The 19937-nt window shown below is 44.3% G+C and overlaps 1 protein-coding gene across 6 annotated transcripts in view; it reads left to right on the top strand.

The window, feature by feature from the left end:
- The window catches only part of ADGRB2 (adhesion G protein-coupled receptor B2), a 468088-nt gene that overhangs the window by 323012 nt on the left and 125139 nt on the right, over positions 1-19937 (top strand). For all 6 annotated transcript variants that reach the window (XM_088462147.1, XM_088462149.1, XM_088462146.1 and 3 more), the window contains 2 exons: positions 965-1051; positions 9404-9568. In XM_088462147.1, the coding sequence (XP_088318273.1) occupies positions 965-1051; positions 9404-9568 (252 nt within the window). The remainder of the gene's footprint in view (positions 1-964; positions 1052-9403; positions 9569-19937) is intronic.

Below are 19937 nucleotides of genomic sequence, written 5' to 3'. Positions count from 1 at the left end.
CTTCCCAGTGGAAGACGTACCATGCATATTTAATCACACAACCGGTATACCCAGAAGGGGAAAAGACTCATGCTTCGCAATGGAAAACATATATCTGGGGCCCTGTCTTGAAAGTTGTAATTTGTAGACTAGAATGTAAAGTGAGATATAACAGTTGGATTCTGTATTTGTGCCTATGACTATAAGCTAATTAGTATGTATACTGGCAGGTAGATTTCTTTATTGATGATGGGCTGAGCAATTGGTGGTCTGCTGGTGAAGCTATTTGCAGCTAATCACATAATTCATAAACTCCAACTGTAAAAATTATTTGCAAATCATTATTATTAGTCTTCTGTCTTGAACTGGGTACACACTAGGTCGACGGGTCCGACCTGCCAACCTATCTGACAATTGGTAAGTGTATACACACTTACCAATTTGTCTGCCCAGTGTGCAGGGCTTGACAGCTCAAATGGGCGGGCATTTAAATCGCCGCCCAGTTGAGCTGTCAATCCCTGCCAGGTCCTGCAGCATGTGTACGGGCGATCTGCGGGTCACCCGTACACACCAGCAGATGACCGATATATATTTTAGATATATTGCCCAACTGCTGTGCTACACAACATATTCGCTGTACATAGACATATCCGCTATACACACCCGGCGATGTACTATGTATATTGCCCGCTCGATGGAGCGGGCGATATATCTATCAGTGTGTACCCAGTTTAAGGTTTACATTTTGTTTATAACCATAGTATCTGCTCAGCAGCAGATTGACCCTGTTAATCTTGCTGATCTGAGCACTTACCAGTGCACTCCTGATTATTTGAATGTCTCTAAAGATCCAAGCAGGAGTTATTCCTCCTCATAGGATGGGCTTCTCTCAAACTGCTTTAGCTCTGTGTATGTATAATAAATACATATATTGTATGTAAAGCATGTGTTCCTATTTACTGATCCTTTCACTTCTGTCTTCAAGGAGAAGATGACCAGGAAGAGAATCAGAAGGTCAAGACTCAGAGACCACGGTCAGCAGATGAGCCTGCTGTATACATGGCACAAACAGGTAAGATCTGGAGTAAGCATAATTCTCCAAGTAGTCCTTCAAGGCAATATTATCACAATGGATTTTGTAATATATTTGTGCACATATGAACTAAAACATTTTGATCAAGTGAAAGTTGTTGAGTAAATTCATGAACAAACAATCCTTACTAGGCTGAAATACATACCTAACGCAGTGCAGACTGTACGGCACCATACCCAAACTACACCCCTTTCATAATTACATATGGCAATGTGACTTTGGGATCTATTCATCATCACTTAATTTCTACAAGTGAAAATTAAAATTTTCACCTACTTTTGTGTAAATTAAGTGTCGGGGCCATTCATTATAAAGGTAACGCAGGACACATCACAGATATCTCCTGCTTACCTTTCAGCCCCAATCTGTCCCCATACACTAGACTGCAGGGACTTACGCCAACTTCAGATGGCGTATGTTTCCGGACCGCAGATCCTGCCTATGAGAAGGTGTCTCGGGTTGCGTAGAGGGGTCCATTCAGATCCCTCTACGCCATCCCTGTCCCGCTCCTTCTGCCAGAGGTCGCGCATGTGTGAACCGACTCGACGTTCACGTAGGTGCAGTAGCATTACCAAGCCAGACTCGGCAGTGCTAATTTTCACTGCTGCGGGAAGCAGTGGTGAAGGACATTGCGAAGACAGATGATTTTCAGATGAGCTGTATCCGCACCGGAGCAATGCTGAATTGCTATGGTGTCTTTGTATCCAGCACTGCTGCTCGCGGCAAGTTGGATACTTGGTTATCAGGGGCCGTCCGACCACGATAATTAGCAGAATGAAAAGACCCTTTTATGATAAAGGTTCCAGCAGACTTTTATTAAACCTAGTTTTCATAATAAGGTAAACATAAATAAAATTAAACACATCACACCTAGGGGTCTATTCATCATTACATAATTATCACTTGTGATACTTATGTTTCAAACTTGCTGCAAGTTTAAAAAACTGTTTTGAGGCATTCATCATGCCTCCCTAACAAAAGTATCACTTCCGAACAGTTGCTCTTTTTGCGGAGTCAGCTTTTCGGAAAAGTGATACTTCTCCCCCTACACATGCCATGTCCCATGGATTTCCCCACCACCGCCGGTGTCTGTGAGCCCCCACACTGCAGCCGCTGACGTCTGTGGCCTCTACTACTGTGTCTAACCTCCCTCCCTCCTCTATGCCCCATCTCTTCCCCTATTGCTGTGTGCCTCTCCTCGGTGTCTGCATTGTCAGCCACCCGCCCTGTGTTCTCTCTCCCTCCCCTGCTTCCCCCCCCCCAATATTGGCTCTGTCCTCCCCCTGCTGTGTCCCTTAGCTTTCCTTGGTATCTGCAGTGTGCTTGCCCCCCCTCCCCCGCTTCCACTCACCTGTCTTCGCTTGTCTTCTCTCTTCCCGGTGCGGCGCAGTGGACGGGAGGAGGATCACAAGCAGCCAGGAGGTGGGTCACACACAGCCCTGCTGTGCCTGGAGTTCTCAGTTGCCAGGGCTCTACAGTGCAGCCACAGCAGGGAGGGATCTGAATAGATCCCTCTGCTGTCTACAGCGGCTGCCTTGTAAATCTTCACATGCTGCCATGTAAAACAGCAGCCTGTGAAGATTTTGGGGGGCTGAACGCCATCTGAGGATAGCGTTCAGTAACACCATCAAGTACCGAAAAAAAAATGCTTTTTCGGAACTTGATGAATGGCCCTTACACTTAATTTATACAAAAGTATGTGAAAGTGTTAATTTCCCCATGTTTTGTATAAATTAAGTGATGATGAATAAGCTCCATAATATTATTGAAAACTCTCTACCAAATGAATGACAGCTCTGGAAGAAACCATTTTTTTCATAATTATTCCTTATTTTGACAGTTCAGACAGGCAAGATAACCAGGGCCGGCACTATCATTAGGCAGCTTTAGGCAAATGGAGGGCTTCACTGAGTCCACCAAAAAAAAAAGAAAGAATAAAGAAGGATGTCTCTATCAGGCCCAGCCGGGACTGCTAATGACCAGGACCTATGAGGACAGTAGCAGGTGGGGAGTTTGACTGGGGCGGTACACCTGTCAAACCGTAACGCAGGTGTCCTAAGGCGAGCTCAGGCAGGACAGAAACCTCCCATGTAGCAGAAGGGCAAGGTGCTATGGTGGCAAGCCTCTGGAACTCTCCCAGCCCTGGCACTCTCACCTGTCAGCGAGGTAGAGTCACCAGCAGTCGTGGCCAACCCTTCGTTATGTTTAGGGCTCCCGGGAGGGAGGTTAAGGTTAGGCACCCCCCCCCCGGGGTCGGTGCGCGGCCGGCGGTAAATCATACTGAATCCAGCTGGGGAGCCTACCATAGAGATGAAGCTGAGACTGAAAGACACAGGGGGAGGCTGATTTACACAAGGGGAGGCTGATTTACACAGATTGGATGCTGATTTACACAGAAGGGAAGGCTGAATAACACAGAGGGGGAGGCTGATTTGCACAAAGGGGGAGGCTGAGAGACAGAGGGGGAGGCTGAGAGACACAGGGTGGGAGGCTGAGTAACACAGAGGGGGAGGCTGAGAGACAAAGAGGGGAAGGCTGATTGACACAAGGGGGGAGGCTGAGTAACATAGAGAAGTAGGCTGAGGGACACAGGGGAGGTGGTTCTGGCTGAGAGACAAAGGGGGCAGGAGGCTGGAGTGACGAGGAAGGGGGCAGGAAGCTAGAGAGACATGGGGCAGGAGGCTGTAAAGACAGGAGGCTGGAGTGATGGCGCAGGAGGCTGTGTCCTACTGTAAGCTGGAAAGACAAGGGGCAGGAGGCTGGAGTGACAGTGCAGCGGGCAGGAGGCTGTAAAGACAGAAGGCTGGAGTGACGGTGCAGAAGGCAGTGCCCTACAGGAAGTTGGAAAGATGGGGCAGAAGGCTGGAAAGATAGGTGGTTGGAGTGATGGGGCAGGAGGCTGTAGGAGACTGAAGAGACACAAGGGGCAGGAGGCTGGAGGGGATACAGGGGGCAGGTGGTGACACAGGGGGCACGAGTCTGGTTGAACCTTTGATGTATGATGATGACATTGGTTATATTCCTACACAAACAGGTGTCTTCTGGACCATGTGTTCACTTACATGAATAGTGAGTACCAACTGAATGTCTGCCCAGGGAGGATCAATTTCTTCATAGGTTCCTTGTTGCAGATAAAACACCATATAGTTAAGGTGCATTTAGAATGAAATGGAGAGGAATGCTCCCAGCGTGATGAGAAATAGGTGATGTGTCACGCCCCCATTTTGAGTGATCATGACCCTCGTGATGCACGGCCACGTCCATTTTTCCCAGGCGCACATACAGTACCACTACGAAATTCTTTCTACTTGCACCACTGCATTTAATAAAAACTTTGCACTTGGAAGGGAACATAACTGCAGCTTGGAGTAGTAAAATGAAGTAGAGGAAGGCAGGCGCAATATTACACTCAGCTGTATACCGTTCTTTGGGGATGTAGTTTTGCAGCCGCCAGTCTCAATTCTGACATCCGAATCCCAACAAGGGACTTACAATAGGCGTCGAAATACCGACGCCTATCTTAATCCTGATGCCGGAACGCCGGAGGACGACAGCCTGAACTAAGTAAGTCCGGGGTTCCCTTAGCATTAGCCGCGAGGGTGGATGGGCTAGGTTTAGGGAGTGTAGCGGGGTTAGGCACCCCTAGTGGGGAGGGATAGGGTTAGGCTAAGCACCCCCCGGGAGGGTTAAGCTTAGGGTGCGGTAAAGGGGGGTTAGGGTTAGGCACTAGAGGTGGGAGGTTAGGGTTAGGCACCACTAAGGGACGGTTAGCGGGTGGAGAGGGGTAGGGATATGGTACTTACCTGCCCTGTCGGGATCTTCTCCCTTCGGGCTGATGGCATCGGGGTATTCAGCTGCCGGGACATCATACCCATTACGTTCTTTGTATTGGGTCTACTGTATCTAAGTAGAGACCTATTTTAACATGGGTTCTCATTGGCACAGTGTAACACTTTTTAAAAAAATTTGGAATTTTCACTGCCAAAGATATAAATGTTACATCCTTGTAGCACCATTTTCACGTGGCCAAGGACATGACTCGTCATACATCATGAAATTCTGCAGCTTCCAGGTCCACATGTATCAGTTTGCAGGTATACTATGCAGTATCATTATATTCCCTTAACCCTTAGCTAGTATATCTATATTTTTTATATCTTGAAACTTTCTTGGCCACCTAAGCGGCAAAATATCAGCAGACATCAGGGAGCTAAATGGCTAAACTACTAATCCTTGACACTCGAAGGTTCTCAAAATGTGATGAAGTGTTTTCTGCCTGCCATGTCTGGCCAGTAATTTCTACATAATTACAGCAGGTAGGAATGAGGAGTTTGCAGGTATTATACTGTGTATCTTTTTCAGTGGCATTACATAAGCTATAGAATGTTATCTCCATTGTCTCTAATTTTGGCGAGCTTTTTATATACTTAACAAAGCTAAATAAATAATTTGCTATGCAGTTTCTAGTTAATTATACAGATATTTCTAGCATAACTACCAGACATCTCCAATGAGCAAGAAACACATTTCCTAGTTCTCTATCAGCAAAGTACCTTCTAAGTTGGAAAATTATAATGACTTAAGTTTATAGAGGTCATTTCAATTAACAACCTTTTTGCCAAAGTGAAATCGCAGCTTAAAAATCACACACAACTCAACTTATTTCTGAAATGAACACCCACAAAATATTGAATTCAATCAGAGATGGCGATTTGCGAGCAACGTGGCCATGATGTGTGATTTTTCTACAAAGAGCAACTTGGGAGAAGTGCAAGAAAACAAGAAAAAGTGGGGACCTGAGATATCTGTGATATCTCCTGCTTTACCTTCTTGATGAATGGCCCCGACACTTAATTTCCACATTTGCAGGTGAAAATGTTCATTTTCACCTGCTTTTGTAGAAATTAAGTGATGATGAATAAACCCCCTAATGTCAAGATTCAGACAGTGCACTCAAATTATATATTGTTACTCTATTACAGGGATAGTTACCTGGTAGAGCAGGAACATGGATGAACAGACCATGCACTGTAGTATCCATGTTGTCTGCAGGGGGATATAGTTAATATGCCGGCCGCCAATATACCAATGCTGGAATTAAGCCGCCGATATTTCATACTCATTCCGTCAGCAGGCTATGACCTCTATAATGGTTGGCCAAGCCTCTGTAGTGGCTTGCAACACCTTTAAATATGGAATCCTACCACAAAGCCGAGATATATAAGGACATATGGTCTAGGACAGATAGCAGGTATACTCCCTTCTTTATGGAAGAGGGGAATGATGATGTGATTCACATCACACATTTTGGAGAAAGCTTCCAAATTCTCAGGAGAGTAGACCATCCTCTTGGATCCCACTTTTATCTCTTGTAAAATGAGCATTGTGGGGTCATGATAATGTGATTTATGTCATCAGGACCCCTCTCCAATATATACAAGAATGTGCTTTGCTTCACTGTGCATCTGTGATTTGCTTGATAGTGGAGTTTGCTGATATGAATCGATGCTTCACGCCCTCTGCACTTCTTCCGGGATCTCCGACAGGGTTGTCTTAACAGCAATGTGGGCCCTGGGCAAAGCATGCACTGGGGCCCCTACCCACCCATTCACGGGAAAATTTTAAATAGTCAATAAAATTAAACCCTCCTGTATGCCCATCAGACCTCCCACACATGCAGAGAGACTCAGTCTGACTGGTCTGAAGCCGGCGGATGAAGTGAAACTGGGACTCAGGTGAGTACACGTCACGGGGGGGAAGGGGTGAGGGAGGTTAGATCAGAATTCAGTGCACTGGCGGCCGGCTTATAAAAATATCACAAAGTTACCAACTGGGTTGGCAGGCCCCTACAAGCTTTGGGCCCTTGGGCAACTGCCCAACAAGCCCAATGGAAAAGATGGCCCTGATCTCCAGGATGGGAAATTAAAAAAATAGATATATGTGATTATAATACAAAAGTCATGTTTGGTCTTCAGAACATAAAAAGCAAAATGACAACTGTTATTCCAAATGTGCCAATGTTTAAGTGAGACAGTCCTGATTTGAAGGGACGTACCTGCTTTCCTGACATCCAGGACTTTGTCCAACTGCCAGGAATGTTTCAGAAGATTGTCATACACATTCTTTAGATATGGTCAGTGAGTGCAGAGGCGCTGTGAGAGTGAGGGGGGCGGGTACTAATTACCCGGGTACTGGGCTTGTTAGAGGGGCTGAGCCAGTGTCGGACTGGGGCATGAAGGGCCCACCGCAGCCCATGCTTAAGGGGTGTGGGCATCCACCAGATAACTAGCCATCTAATAGAGTACCAATCTATAGTTTGAGGTCCAGAACCTGACACCTAGAGGAGGGGGTGGTCCCACAGGCAGTGGGGCCCACCGGGGATTTCCCCTGTACTCCTGTGGGCCAGTCCACACCTGCCTCCCTCTTGTCAGCAGCCCAGCACACGCTGAGCTGCAGTGGGGACTGCTCACTGCAGCAACGTCTCCTCTCTGTGGGGGGGAGCGATCACACTGATCGCGCCCCCAACCTCCCTTGATTTGCGCCGGAATGAGAGGCTCACAGCGACCCCCCTCTGCATATAGGGTCTTTGTCCCGCCATTATGCTACGCTCCCTTGATAGTAATAGGGTCCGGGCCAGCTGTCTACGGCCCTGAGTGCCTTCATATACAGTCACTTTGAGGGGTATTGCTATACAACTTAATGATAGGGTATATAGTGAAGTACTTTTCTAAAATGTAATTTAGCATAGTTAGAGGTTTTGCTCCAAATCTCAAGAATATATTCTAAATTTTGTGGTTAACAGATCCCATAACTGCACATACAGTTTTTGTCTTTTTATAAAGAAACATTTGATCCAGCGTTTGTTTTACTGGCTAGCACCATACATTTTTTACCATTTGATATAAAGCAGATAAACTCTTCAATTTGATATCTTCAGAAGCGTATTCTAATCTCTCTACTGATCTCCATCTGCAGCCAAAGATGTTGATGCTTGAAAAATATTAAGTATTCCTATTATTAAGTTTGTATGCTCTGTGAACAGAAACGTATGATTTATAGTCCTTTAATGGTAATCTTCTGCATATTTTACATTGCTGGATCGTACATACATATTGGCCACCTTATTCAGAAATGAGTGTAATAAAAATAATGGTAAGTTTAATTGATAAATCGTTGCAGGAAGGCTCCCAATTGCATTACAGCTCCTGGTGCGTGGCGAGTGGTACAGTAGATGGAACAGCTCGGGTGGTTTGTATGAGAAGTGACACTTCAGCTTCCTCTAGCCGCTCTCTCATTCTGCTACCTAAAAAATGAGCTGCCACACTTTATACCCCTGAGGTGGCTTCCACATTCCCATTATTTGTTTTCTGCTTTATTTTTGGCTCCCATATTATTCCCTAGATTAGTAGACAGGGAATATACCTCTTCCAGCATGTCGCACGCAGGATTGTATAGGCAGGAGGCAGTGGGACATAAAATAAATTGAGTCTTCTCCCTCCCACCAATTGCCTACCCACCCCATTCTTATACACTAAATCATTTGCAGAATGTTTATGTATTTTTCCTGGAGGGTTACTAGAAAGAGTGTGAGAGAAGGAAAACAATCTATTTATTCTATGGTTCAAACTTATTTATTCAGCATTTTGCTGGTTGTGATTCTGGCACGGAGTGGTCCCGGCCCTTTCTGATTTATGAGTCCACTTCTCGTATTCGGCTGGAGATTGATGAAGTCCAAGGGCGCTTATGACAGAAAGCATCTGAGTGGGGAAAGAGAGCCTGCTTTTATGAATATTTATGTCTTGCTAATAATGCCCTTATGTCAAAGCATTGTGTGTGTTGTGTGTGTGTGTTTATTTGTGTGTGCGACTGCACACATTTCTATTCTCAGAGACTGAATAAATTCCACCCACAGAAGGAGGGGAATTAGCCATTGTCTCACCCTTGGCAAACGCTCTGGCTTTTGTTGTGGGATTCTCTTATGGTAGACTAGGCTTGTGCTGTGATTGGTTCACATCTGTTTAAAAGGTTGTGTTTATTGTCATTATAAGCCTGTTCAGACGTTATGGGGGCTGCAATGTGATGAGAATGGAATAATACAGCGATTGTCAGCCTCACTAATTAAGACAGACGTGGCAACAAAATGTTGACATTAGCAAAATACTTGGTCCAAATTAAGAGCTAGTAAAACTAAATGGGAAAAAAAATTAATCTTTTATCTCGTTACTGATGTAGAAATGTCTCACGCTAACAAATACTGTACAGTACAGGAGTACACCTGTTACTTGCACCAATCTGCCATGTGTTAACCCTGTTTTTTCCTCCTGTTTTTAGGAGATCCCGCTGCTGAAGGATGGTCACAATGGGGAGTTTGCTCCACAACATGTGGTCAGGGCACGCAGCTTCGCACCCGCTCCTGTGTGTCCTCACCATATGGGACATTGTGCAGTGGTCCACTGAGAGAGTCGCGACACTGCAACAACACAGCTACTTGCCCTGGTAAATAAAACCACCTCTGCCATTTTTTCATATATGTACTAACATTTATGGTTTTCACAAAGAATTGGAAAATAAATATATATATTTTTTTTTATAGTTTACACACTTTAAATAGTAGTTTGCCCAGAACACTGAAAGAGTAGATAGGCCTCTCCAAAGAGGTTGGTACTGTAGATTGATTAGAAAGGAAGAATTATGAAAAGATGGATTAGAAGTTTGGTGGAACCCAGTGTAAAAAAACAGATTTATTCTGGTTTTGGGGGTGGACTAAACATGAGTTACAAAATAAGATAAATGCAAGACAGTAGGTTTGTGAGGTGGTACCTACTGGTTAGGTTAACTGGATTCTGTCAAAACAAAATCAACCCTAGTGTATTGTACAGTCAGGTGCATAAATATTGGGACATTGACAGAATTTTCATATTTTGGCCTCTATTCACCACCACAATGGCTTTGAAATGAAACAAACAAGATGTGCTTTAACTGCAGACTTTCAGATTTAATTTGAGGGTAATTACATTCAAATCAGGTGAACGGTGTAGGAATTACAACGGTTTCTATATGTGCCTCCCACTTTTTAAGGGGCCAAAAGTAATGGGACAAACTAAACAATCCTAAATCTAACTTTCACTTTTTAATACTTTGTTGCAAATCCTTTGCAGGCAATTACAGCCTGAAGTCTGGAATGCATAGACATCACCAGACACTGGGTTTCATCCCTGGTGATGCTCTGCCAGGCCTCTACTGCAAATGTCTTCAGTTCATGCTTGTTCTTGGGTAATTTTTCCTTCAGTTTTGTCTTCATCAAGTGAAATGCATGCTCAATCGGATTCAAGTCAGGGGATTGACTTGGCCATTGCATAACATTCCACTTTTTAGCCTTAAAAAACTCTTTGGTTGCTTTTGCAGTATGCTTCGGGTCATTGTCCATCTGCACTGTGAAGCGCCGTCCAATGAGTTCTGAAGCATTGGACTGAATATGAGCATATAATATTGCCCAAAACACTTCAGAATTCATTCTGCTGTTTTTGTCAGCAGTCACATCATCAATAAATACAAGGGAACCAGTTCCATTGGCAGCCATACATGCCCACGCCATGACACTACCACCACCATGCTTCACTGATGAGGGGGTATGTTTTGGATCATGAGCAGTTCCTTTCCTTCTCCATACTCGTCTCTTCCCATCACTCTGGTACAAGTTGATCTTTGTCTCATCTGTCCATAGGATGTTGTTCCAGAACTGTAATGGCTTTTTTAGATGTTGTTTGGCCAACTCTAATCTGGTCTTCCTGTTTTTGTGGCTCACCAATGGTTCATATCTTGTGGTGAACCCTCTGTATTCACCCTTGTGAAGTCTTCTCTTGATTGTTGACTTTGACACATATACACCTACCTCCTGGAGAGTGTTCTTGATTTGGCCAACTGTTGTGAAGGGATTTTTCTTCACCAGGGAAATAATTCTTCTGTCATTCACCACAGTTGTTTTCCATGGTCTTCCGGGTCTTTTGGTATTGCTGAGCTCTCCGGTGCATTCTTTCTTTTTAAGAATGTTCCAAACAGTTGATTTGGCCACACCTAATGTTTTTGCTATCTCTCTGATGGGTTTGTTTTGATTTTTCAGCCTAGTGATGGCTTGCTTCACTGATAGTGACAGCTCTTTGGATCTCATATTGAGAGTCGACAGCAACTGATTCCAAATGCAAATGTCACACCTAGAATCAACTCCAGACTTTTTACCTGCTTAATTGATAATGAAATAAGGAGGGAATAGCCCAAACCTGTCCATGAAATAGCTTTTGAGTTGATAGTCTCATTACTTTTGGCCCCTTAAAAAGTGGGAGGCACATATAGAAACCGTTGTAATTCCTACACCGTTTACCTGATTTGGATGTAATTACCCTCAAATTAAATCTGAAAGTCTGCAGTTAAAGAACATCTTGTTTGTTTCATTTCAAAGCCATTGTGGTGGTGAATAGAGGCCAAAATATGAAAATTCTGTCAATGTCCCAATATTTATGCACCTGACTGTATATACAGTATGTGTGTACATGTGGTAGGGAATATTGGCCCTCATTCAGAGCCGTACGCTCTGAGCAGAGCGCACGCTCTGAATGAGGGCCGGGCTCCATGAAAATGGAGCGTCCTCCTGGACGCTCGTATAGCTGTGGGTCACCACCCACAGGCTATACGAGCGTGCATTTTGATGACCGCGATGGTCGTGACCATCGCGACCATCGAAATTGCGAGCCGGAGCCTGCGGTTGAGGTTTTCAACCGCAAGCTCCGGGGTGATTTTGGCTCTATCAGAGCCAAAATCACTCCCACTGACATCACTAGTGATGTCAGTGGGCCGGCTTTTGACGGGAGGCGTTCCCGTGGGAACGCCCCCGTCAGGGAGGCATGCCCCCGGAACGCCTACCAAAGGGGGCGTGCTGTCAATCAACATTGACAGCACGCCCCCTTTGATCGGACACAACGAGTGAAGGACTTTCCTTCGCTCGTCGCATCTGGCGCATGCGCACGACGGAGCTCCCTCCATCGTGCGCATGCTCAGTCCATAACATCGACCCACTTGCGAGCGGACAGCCGCTCGCGAGTGGGTCTGAATCAGGCCCATAGACTGTAAACTCCACTGGGGCATGGATTTATGTGAATTGCCAAATTTTCCCTGGAAAGCTCTGCAGAAAATGTGTGCGCTATATAAATACCTGTAAATAAATCAATCAATGATTGTATTGTTGATTAAAGAAAATTTTATTTAAATTTAGATTATGGGGTTGGAAGTGGATGAGAAAAGGATAAAACCTCTATGTATCTTTGGTGACCCAGACCATAGTCTCCATTGAATTATGGACACTGCTGTCTTCAATATTAGTTTGTCTGATGTACAAATTATCCCTAATATCTCCAGTATTACATATGTGTTAAATAGCAGTAATAGTTAATATTGCCTAAGCCATATGGACACAGCTGTTTCTGCCTGCAATAGATCTCTGGGAGGTCTATTTACTAAACCTTGGATGGAGATAAAGTCGGTGGAGATAAGGTACCAGCCAATCAGCTCCTGTCATTTTTCAAACACAGCCTGTGACATGGCAGTTAGGAGCTGATTGGCTGGTACCTTATCTCTGTTCACTTTATCTCCTTCCAAGGCTTTGTAAATAGACCCCTCAGCTTGAAATGCCTTAGCAACATCAAGGAGGGTTGGTCAGAAAAACTTTCTGTGATTATAGATTATAGAGTCAACTGTGTGGAGGCAAAAGAGAGCTGATCATCTTCTGCATTAAAAATGGATGATAATAGGAAAGGAGGTGTAAAGAGCAATATATAGTCCACGACTGAGCCAAATGGCACTCCATCACATACCTCACAACATTCCCAAGTGCAACATATGGACAAAATAAGCAACATCACTTATTTGGGGTTTTATGAACCAGTACAGTCTCAACTCTCACTAAAATGGTGACTATTAGGAGGTATTCTAACAGAAAGAGTAGTTGGGGAGGAGAATGAGCCAACATAAAGATACCATCAATAAATATAATATATTATATAATATCTGTCTATAGAGTGGAAACATTTTTAGCTGTAGTATCTTTTTGATAGAGTCAAAAGCAGATAAAGACCTAGTACCAAGGAAACATATCCGTTTGATTACTTGGTAATAATATATTTGCCAATTATTGTGAAGTACAAATGAGCTGAATTGGTAGATACAATGTCATTACAATGACCTGTCACAGGGCAGAAGTACGGAATTGAGCCACCTGCTAGAATTTAGACGTAGGGCCAAATGTAATAGGGTGAGAGTGTAGAAAATGTGAGAGTTTAGCAGTTATCTCTCTCATTGGTCCAGTTTCATCTTCAAAATGGGAAAAAATCTGCATGAGAGTTTAAATCGAGAGTTTTTGAGTCTAACAACATGAGAGTTTGCCTGTTCTCAGACTCTATTACATTGGCCCAGTTTATAAAGTGTAAGAAAACTCTCCATTTTCTAAACCTTCACCATATTACATTTGTCCCTTAGTTTCTACAATCTCTCCAGAAATTGCTCCTTTTCTGTTTCTCTATTTAGCTTCATCTACAATAACACATCCTGGCACTTTACTCCCTTTTACACAAAGCACAAGTTAGCATGGATTAGGGGATCATTCTCCAGTTAGTTCATATGTATACAGTAGATTAACATCCTGGTGCAGAACGTGTAGTGACATGCCATCATTTTCCAATGTAAGAGCCTAAGTAAGTCACTACAGGACATTTCCACTTTTATACTCAATCATTGTGTTTCTGATCAAGATACTTGTGAATTGGCCTATAATGCAATCAATTTGTTTTCAGGCTCATCAGAATCAAATGATCAGTTTATACTATAGAAGTCAATTATTCTGTAGCCATAACAGTGTATAGAACATTTTGAACAGCAGTCCTCCACTAACCCATCATGCCCCCTTCCCTGCAGGCAGCCAGTGTGTTGTCACCCCCGCCACCCCCCTATACTTGCTCCCGAATCCTGGAAGTGCCACCATCTTTGGAGAGATGCAGGAGTCTTTCCTATCTTCTATGTCAGTTACATCTTTCAGATTCCATCACAGAAAAAGACTTCAACACCAAGAACAAGTATTGGGGGAATGCTGCACAGACATGAATCTCTCCTGGGTGGGTCATGGGGCACCTCCTAATCCAGAGCTTGTGCCCTGCAGAATCTGCACCCAATAGAATACATCACTGTTCAAATCCATTTCTCGCTAAGTTATTGTATAACTCAGGAAAGTAACTGAAAACCCACGATGCCTTTATTCCATTTCTTGTATTTATAGATATTGTCATTTTCACTGCCTGTTAGTTCCTTTGCTTTATGTAATGCATGGTTTCTCAGGTTTTCTAACATGTCCTCTGGTCTGATGGTAAACGTTCACCTAGTACAGCTTAAATTGTTTAAAAGCAGTGGCATCTCAACTGCCGGTATTATAACTACATCTCGTATAAACTTATTCAATGTATCCTCTAATCTGAGTACAGTACATTTTTCCAAGCCTCCCATTATGCATTTAAATGTTTTCAAAATCCTCCTTAGAATTAGTTTTGTATATTATTCCTCCATTATCAATAAAATTAATGCTATGTTAGGTATACCTAACAGACTGACATGCCTCCTGAATTTGTCTGAGGTATCCCTTACTATATGCTATACAAGTTGAAAACCTAATGGTGGCCATCCACTAGTAGATCAGGGAAAGACGGTACGATTACAACATCGTAGTCATACCGTCGTTCCCCTAGGGGGTGCAGTGCCTACACTGATCGACTGATCGTTCAGTGTAGGCACATCAATCAACCCTGTACATGGCCAATCTGTCGTTATCGGCAGATTGGCCTGCTTGTTCGGCCAATGATTGACCAGCAGGAGTGCGCATCGCTGGTCATTTCCGACATTTGGATGCACGATTTTTGCACGATTTGCGGCCGATTACTGAGAGTTTGCACGATTACGATGTCGTAATTGTGCAATCGTACAGTGTAATTGGCTAGTGGATGGGCACCTTAAAGTACGTATAATGAGCCATCTGGTGGTAAATTACTTTTTGTGTGTGCATATACAGAGTTCATTTGTTTTGACTAAACAGCTCCCACTGCAAAATGCAAATATGTAGGTATATCTGGTATTTTTTGGAGGTTTCTTTGTTCAACTGTGCTAAACTTGACAGTGTTATTGATGTGTAATTAGTGAATAAATGGAGAATAATTATGGTCATTACAATACATACATTACTGTATGCTTTGGGGAATCCTGATTATCCACCCTATAAATACTGCACATTTTTCTCACCAAATCAAGCAAGTCACTGTAATAGTGCTATGCAAATTGTTCATTATGAAGTAACAGATTAACACTATGCTGCCATATTAATTACATTTGTGAGCTGCAAACTGATGTTCACATCCAGGGCCGGTGCTAGGGTGTTAGATGCCCCCCTGCAAACTATACATATGCACCCTCCTTCCTATAAAGGGATGCGCAAAAAAGGGGCATAGTCTCACAAGAAAGGGACGTGGCCACACAAAAGTAGCCCCAATTCAATTTACGCTGCACAGTACATTCTTGCCGACATTGGAGTTTTCCTCCCCGGGAGAAGCCCAGGGAGGAGAAGCAGGTGGGAGGTGTTGGGAGCAGGGCCGGATGGGTTGTGTCATTAAGTCCCGCCCCCTCACTGAAATTTGCCGTAAACGGTGCATATTTAATTAAGGGGTGGGGCCAAAAATGACGCAATTCTCATAGAATCGCAGTCATTAGGTCACCTACCCTACTCACGGACCCGCCGATTCGCAAGAAAATTCTCCTTATTCTGCCCACTTCACTAGGAAGTGGGGAGAATGTGGGAAAAGTGCCTACCCTTCCGGGGGTGCAGGGGGTTACCCGAAAAATCGAGAGCCTCCTGCGACTTCCGGGAGGGTAGGCATGTATGGCAGAGTAGCACAATCTTATTCATATTACATTGCACATAGTGCCCCTGATTCACATTACACCACATAGTAGTGTCCCTTATTCAAGTTACAACACATAGTAGTGCCCCTTATACACAATGCCCACAGTAGTGCCCTGTGTACACAAAGCCTGCAGTACTGCCCCATATGCAAATAATGCCCACAGTAGTAGTGTCCCTTACACGCAATGCCCACAGCAGTAGTGTTCTTTACATATAATGCCCACAGTAGTAGTCCCCCTAACACATAATGCCCACAGTAGTAGTGCCCCTTACAAAATGCCCACAGTAATGCCCCATACACATAATGCCCACAGTAGTGCCCCATACACATAATGCCCACAGTAGTAGTGCCCCTTACACATAATGCCCACAGTTCCCGTCATTCAGTGTCCACAGTAGTAGTATCCCTTATGCAGTGCTCACAGTAGTAGTGCCCCTTATGCAATGCCCACAGTAGTAGTGCCCCTTATACACTGCCCACAGTAGTAGTGCCCCTTATGGAATGCTCACAGTAGTAGTGCTCCTCATACAATGCCCACAGAAGTTGTGCCCCTTATGCAGTGTCCACAAATGTAGTGCCCCTTACATAAATGACACACAGACACACAACACAACATTGTACTTACCTGAAGTCCCACTCCAGCGCCCACCACCGTTCGACAGCACCTCATGTTCAGCACTATGGGAGAAACGTTATGACATCTCTCCCTTCACACACTGCATGAGCCAGAAGGCGGAGATCAGGAGCGAGCTCCAGCCTCTGGCTGCATGGAGGGAGCTGCCGGGCGCCAGCTGGTAACAAAATGTCAGTGGTCGTCCATCAAATGGACAAGGTGGTGGCGCATTTCCAGCCTGGCGCCTCCCTGGTTGACCGTATTCACAAGATTGCTGCAATTAATGGTCTGGTCATATGCAGTAACAAGCAATCAAGCAGCACAATGTACACAAATATAACATCCAGTTTACACTTGATCTAATAAAAATATAGCATGCATATCTTGTTGCACATGTAAAGGGTCCTACCTAACCTTGGCATTGCAACCAGTATGAGACATCAACCTGTGCACAGTATGAGACATGTACTGTGCACATTCACCAGAATCTTCACTTCTTTGGAAGAGGGAGAGTTGAATACCCAGGGCCTACTGGTTGTATATGAGCGTGTAGCTGGGATGTGGCAATGAAGTTGTATCCCGACACTATTGCACCAGTTTCTCTGGCCTAAAACTGGGGATTATAGGTGTCCCACAGGGAAAACCCCCACATGAACATCTTAATTGCAAGGATGCGAGGGTCGAACTAAGAGCAAATGCAGCACAGAACAAGGTTACGTACTCTTGATTGCTATTCACCGCCTTGCCCCATGGCACCTCCAAAGGAAACTAGCCGACTTGGTTTAATGCACTACCGTGACTGTCAATAAAATAATCTAATACCAGCCAATGACAGAGCAAGATAAGTAAATCAAGGCAAATATTCGAAATGCAGGAGTGCCAGTGCGTTTCAACGCCATTACAGGTACGTGCATAAATTAGCCACTGTGATGCCATACACAGCCTGAGCATACCAGAAAGTTAGCAATTTCCGAGTAAGGTCTGACCTTGTGCAAGTGTTCGTGAGGCTGCGATTGTACTTGGTGTTACAGATGGTTTCGCAGTCTTGATAAATATTACAGATGAGTGTAAGGTAATGTGGGCGTCCTTATGTTGCGCTGTGATTACATAGCGAGCTCAGAGGATTAGCATATCTTTGTAGTGAGACTGCGTACGTAATCACAGAGGCGATCGCACTTGAGATTTTTACTGAATCAGGCCCTTTCTCTAGCAGTACTTGACGCAGGAGAGCGTTGCACATGTCTCAAGCGTGTTGGTAACTTCTAATGTTTGCAGTTTTCTGGGTTTCATTCTCTTTAGTTCAACCATCAAATTCTGCAGGGCATCTCTGAATAAATATCTTGCAGGATTTTGGACATGTCCTTGGTCCTGTGTATGTCGCCTTTCAGTGCATGCTGTGCTAATGCCGCGTGCATCAGGGACAATATCTGTTACAACCAGACTGTCCCAGGTAGCTGTTTCATCCAATGCAACAGCATTATTTTGCACCCACCCTTGGTAGATGAGCAGAATCACCCTAAATGGCACATCACACTTTTAATTTTAAGATCATCGACGAACAGAAAATTAGGATTAGGCTGCAGGAAGGGAAATTGGGGTTAGGCTACGGGAAGGGAATTTAGGGTTAGGCTATGGGAGGGGAGGTAAGGGTTAGGCTACGGGAGGGGAGGTTAGAGTTCTGCTGCAGAAGGGAAGGTTAGGGTTCGGCTGTTGGAGGGGAGGTTGGAGATAGGCTGCTGGAGGGGAGGGTTAGGGGTTAGGCTTATTCATTGTTGGAAGCACCGCTGGATCCGCTAACATCACAATGGCGACAGTTATGTCATCACTGGTAAATTGTCGACATTAAACATGAACCGGCAGCGGAGAGTTAGGATGCGGGAGGTTAGGGTTCAGCTATGGGAGGGGAGATTAGGGTTAGGCTGTGGGAAAGAAAGTTAGGGTTAGGCTACGAGAGGGGAGGTTAGGATTAGGCTACGAAAGGAGAGGTTAGGGTTAGGCTGCGGGATGGGAGGTTAGGGTTAGGCTGCAGGAGAGATTAGGATTCAGCTATGGGAGGGGAGATTAGGATTAGGCTGTGTGAAGGGAAGTTAGGGTTAGGCTACTGGAGGGGAGGTTAGGGTTAGGCTACAGAAGGGGAGGTTAGAGTCAAGCTGCGTATGGGAGGGTTATGGTTAGGCTGCAGGAGGGGAGTTTAGGGTTCAGCTATGGGAGGGGAATTAGGATTAGGCTGTGGGAAGGGAAGTTAGGGTTAGGCTACGGGAGGGGAGGTTGGGGTTAGGCTATGGGAGGGGATGTAAGAGATAGGCTGCGAGAGGGGAGAACTAGGGTCAGAGGTTAGACATATTCATTGTTGGAAGTGCTGCTGGATCCAGCATAAGTTATTATTAACTGACCGCCAGACCCAGAAGACACAGCTGGAGGTGCCAGCCCCACCATTCCAGGTAAGTCACCTCTAGACCACAGGGATGTTTTGCCTACATTCTAATTATGTCAGCATTTCATCAGCGTTGACACGATGAATGGCGAATTTCACATTATCGACATTGTGAATGCGAACATGATGAATGTTGACTAATTATATAATACACCCCATTCAAAGGTTGTGTATTCCTGACTTCATTGTTTAAATATGTGTAAAATTTCTAAGTTGGTATAAACATGTAAAATTAGCTCTCAAATACCCAGACACCGTTTCACAAATCTGTATTCACAGGCATCTTGTAACGATTACAGCAACTTGGCTCATCTCTCACTATCATAACTAGTATGTCTCTTGCGGAATAATGTGGATCTCTTTGATTTATGTGGAAATTCACCCTTAATCCATTTCTCTTTATGGGCTCCCGTATGACTTTCCAAACCTGCCCACAATAATGTTTGACCTTAATCTGTATATTGTCTCCTTAGGTACTTAAACACATTTATCATGTTGGACTTTATGTGCAGCAGAAAACTCTGAAAAGTGTATCTGGGGCACCATCATAGAAAGGCCAGGCTAACTCTTTCTGTGCTGCACAGCCCTAGATCGCAGTCACATACAGTGCGCTAGTACAACCTATGACCGTTTCCTATCTCTTTACAATAGCTGTATGTTTTAATGCTGTCAGGGGTGTCTTGGTTACAAAAAAAAAAAAAAGACTACTAAATTTTACTGTAGCAGTAAAAAGGGCCATTTTGCATGTTTTTTTTTTTTTTTAAATGTTAACCACTGAATATCAGCATGACAATCTGTTATTGCTGTCTTTACAGTATTTGACAATACCTG

This window comes from Taudactylus pleione, unplaced genomic scaffold (assembly GCF_031769625.1).
Source record: "Taudactylus pleione unplaced genomic scaffold, aTauple2 ptg001153l, whole genome shotgun sequence".
In the NCBI taxonomy this organism is placed as follows: Eukaryota; Metazoa; Chordata; class Amphibia; order Anura; family Myobatrachidae; genus Taudactylus; species Taudactylus pleione.
This window is presented reverse-complemented; position numbering and strand designations above follow the sequence as displayed.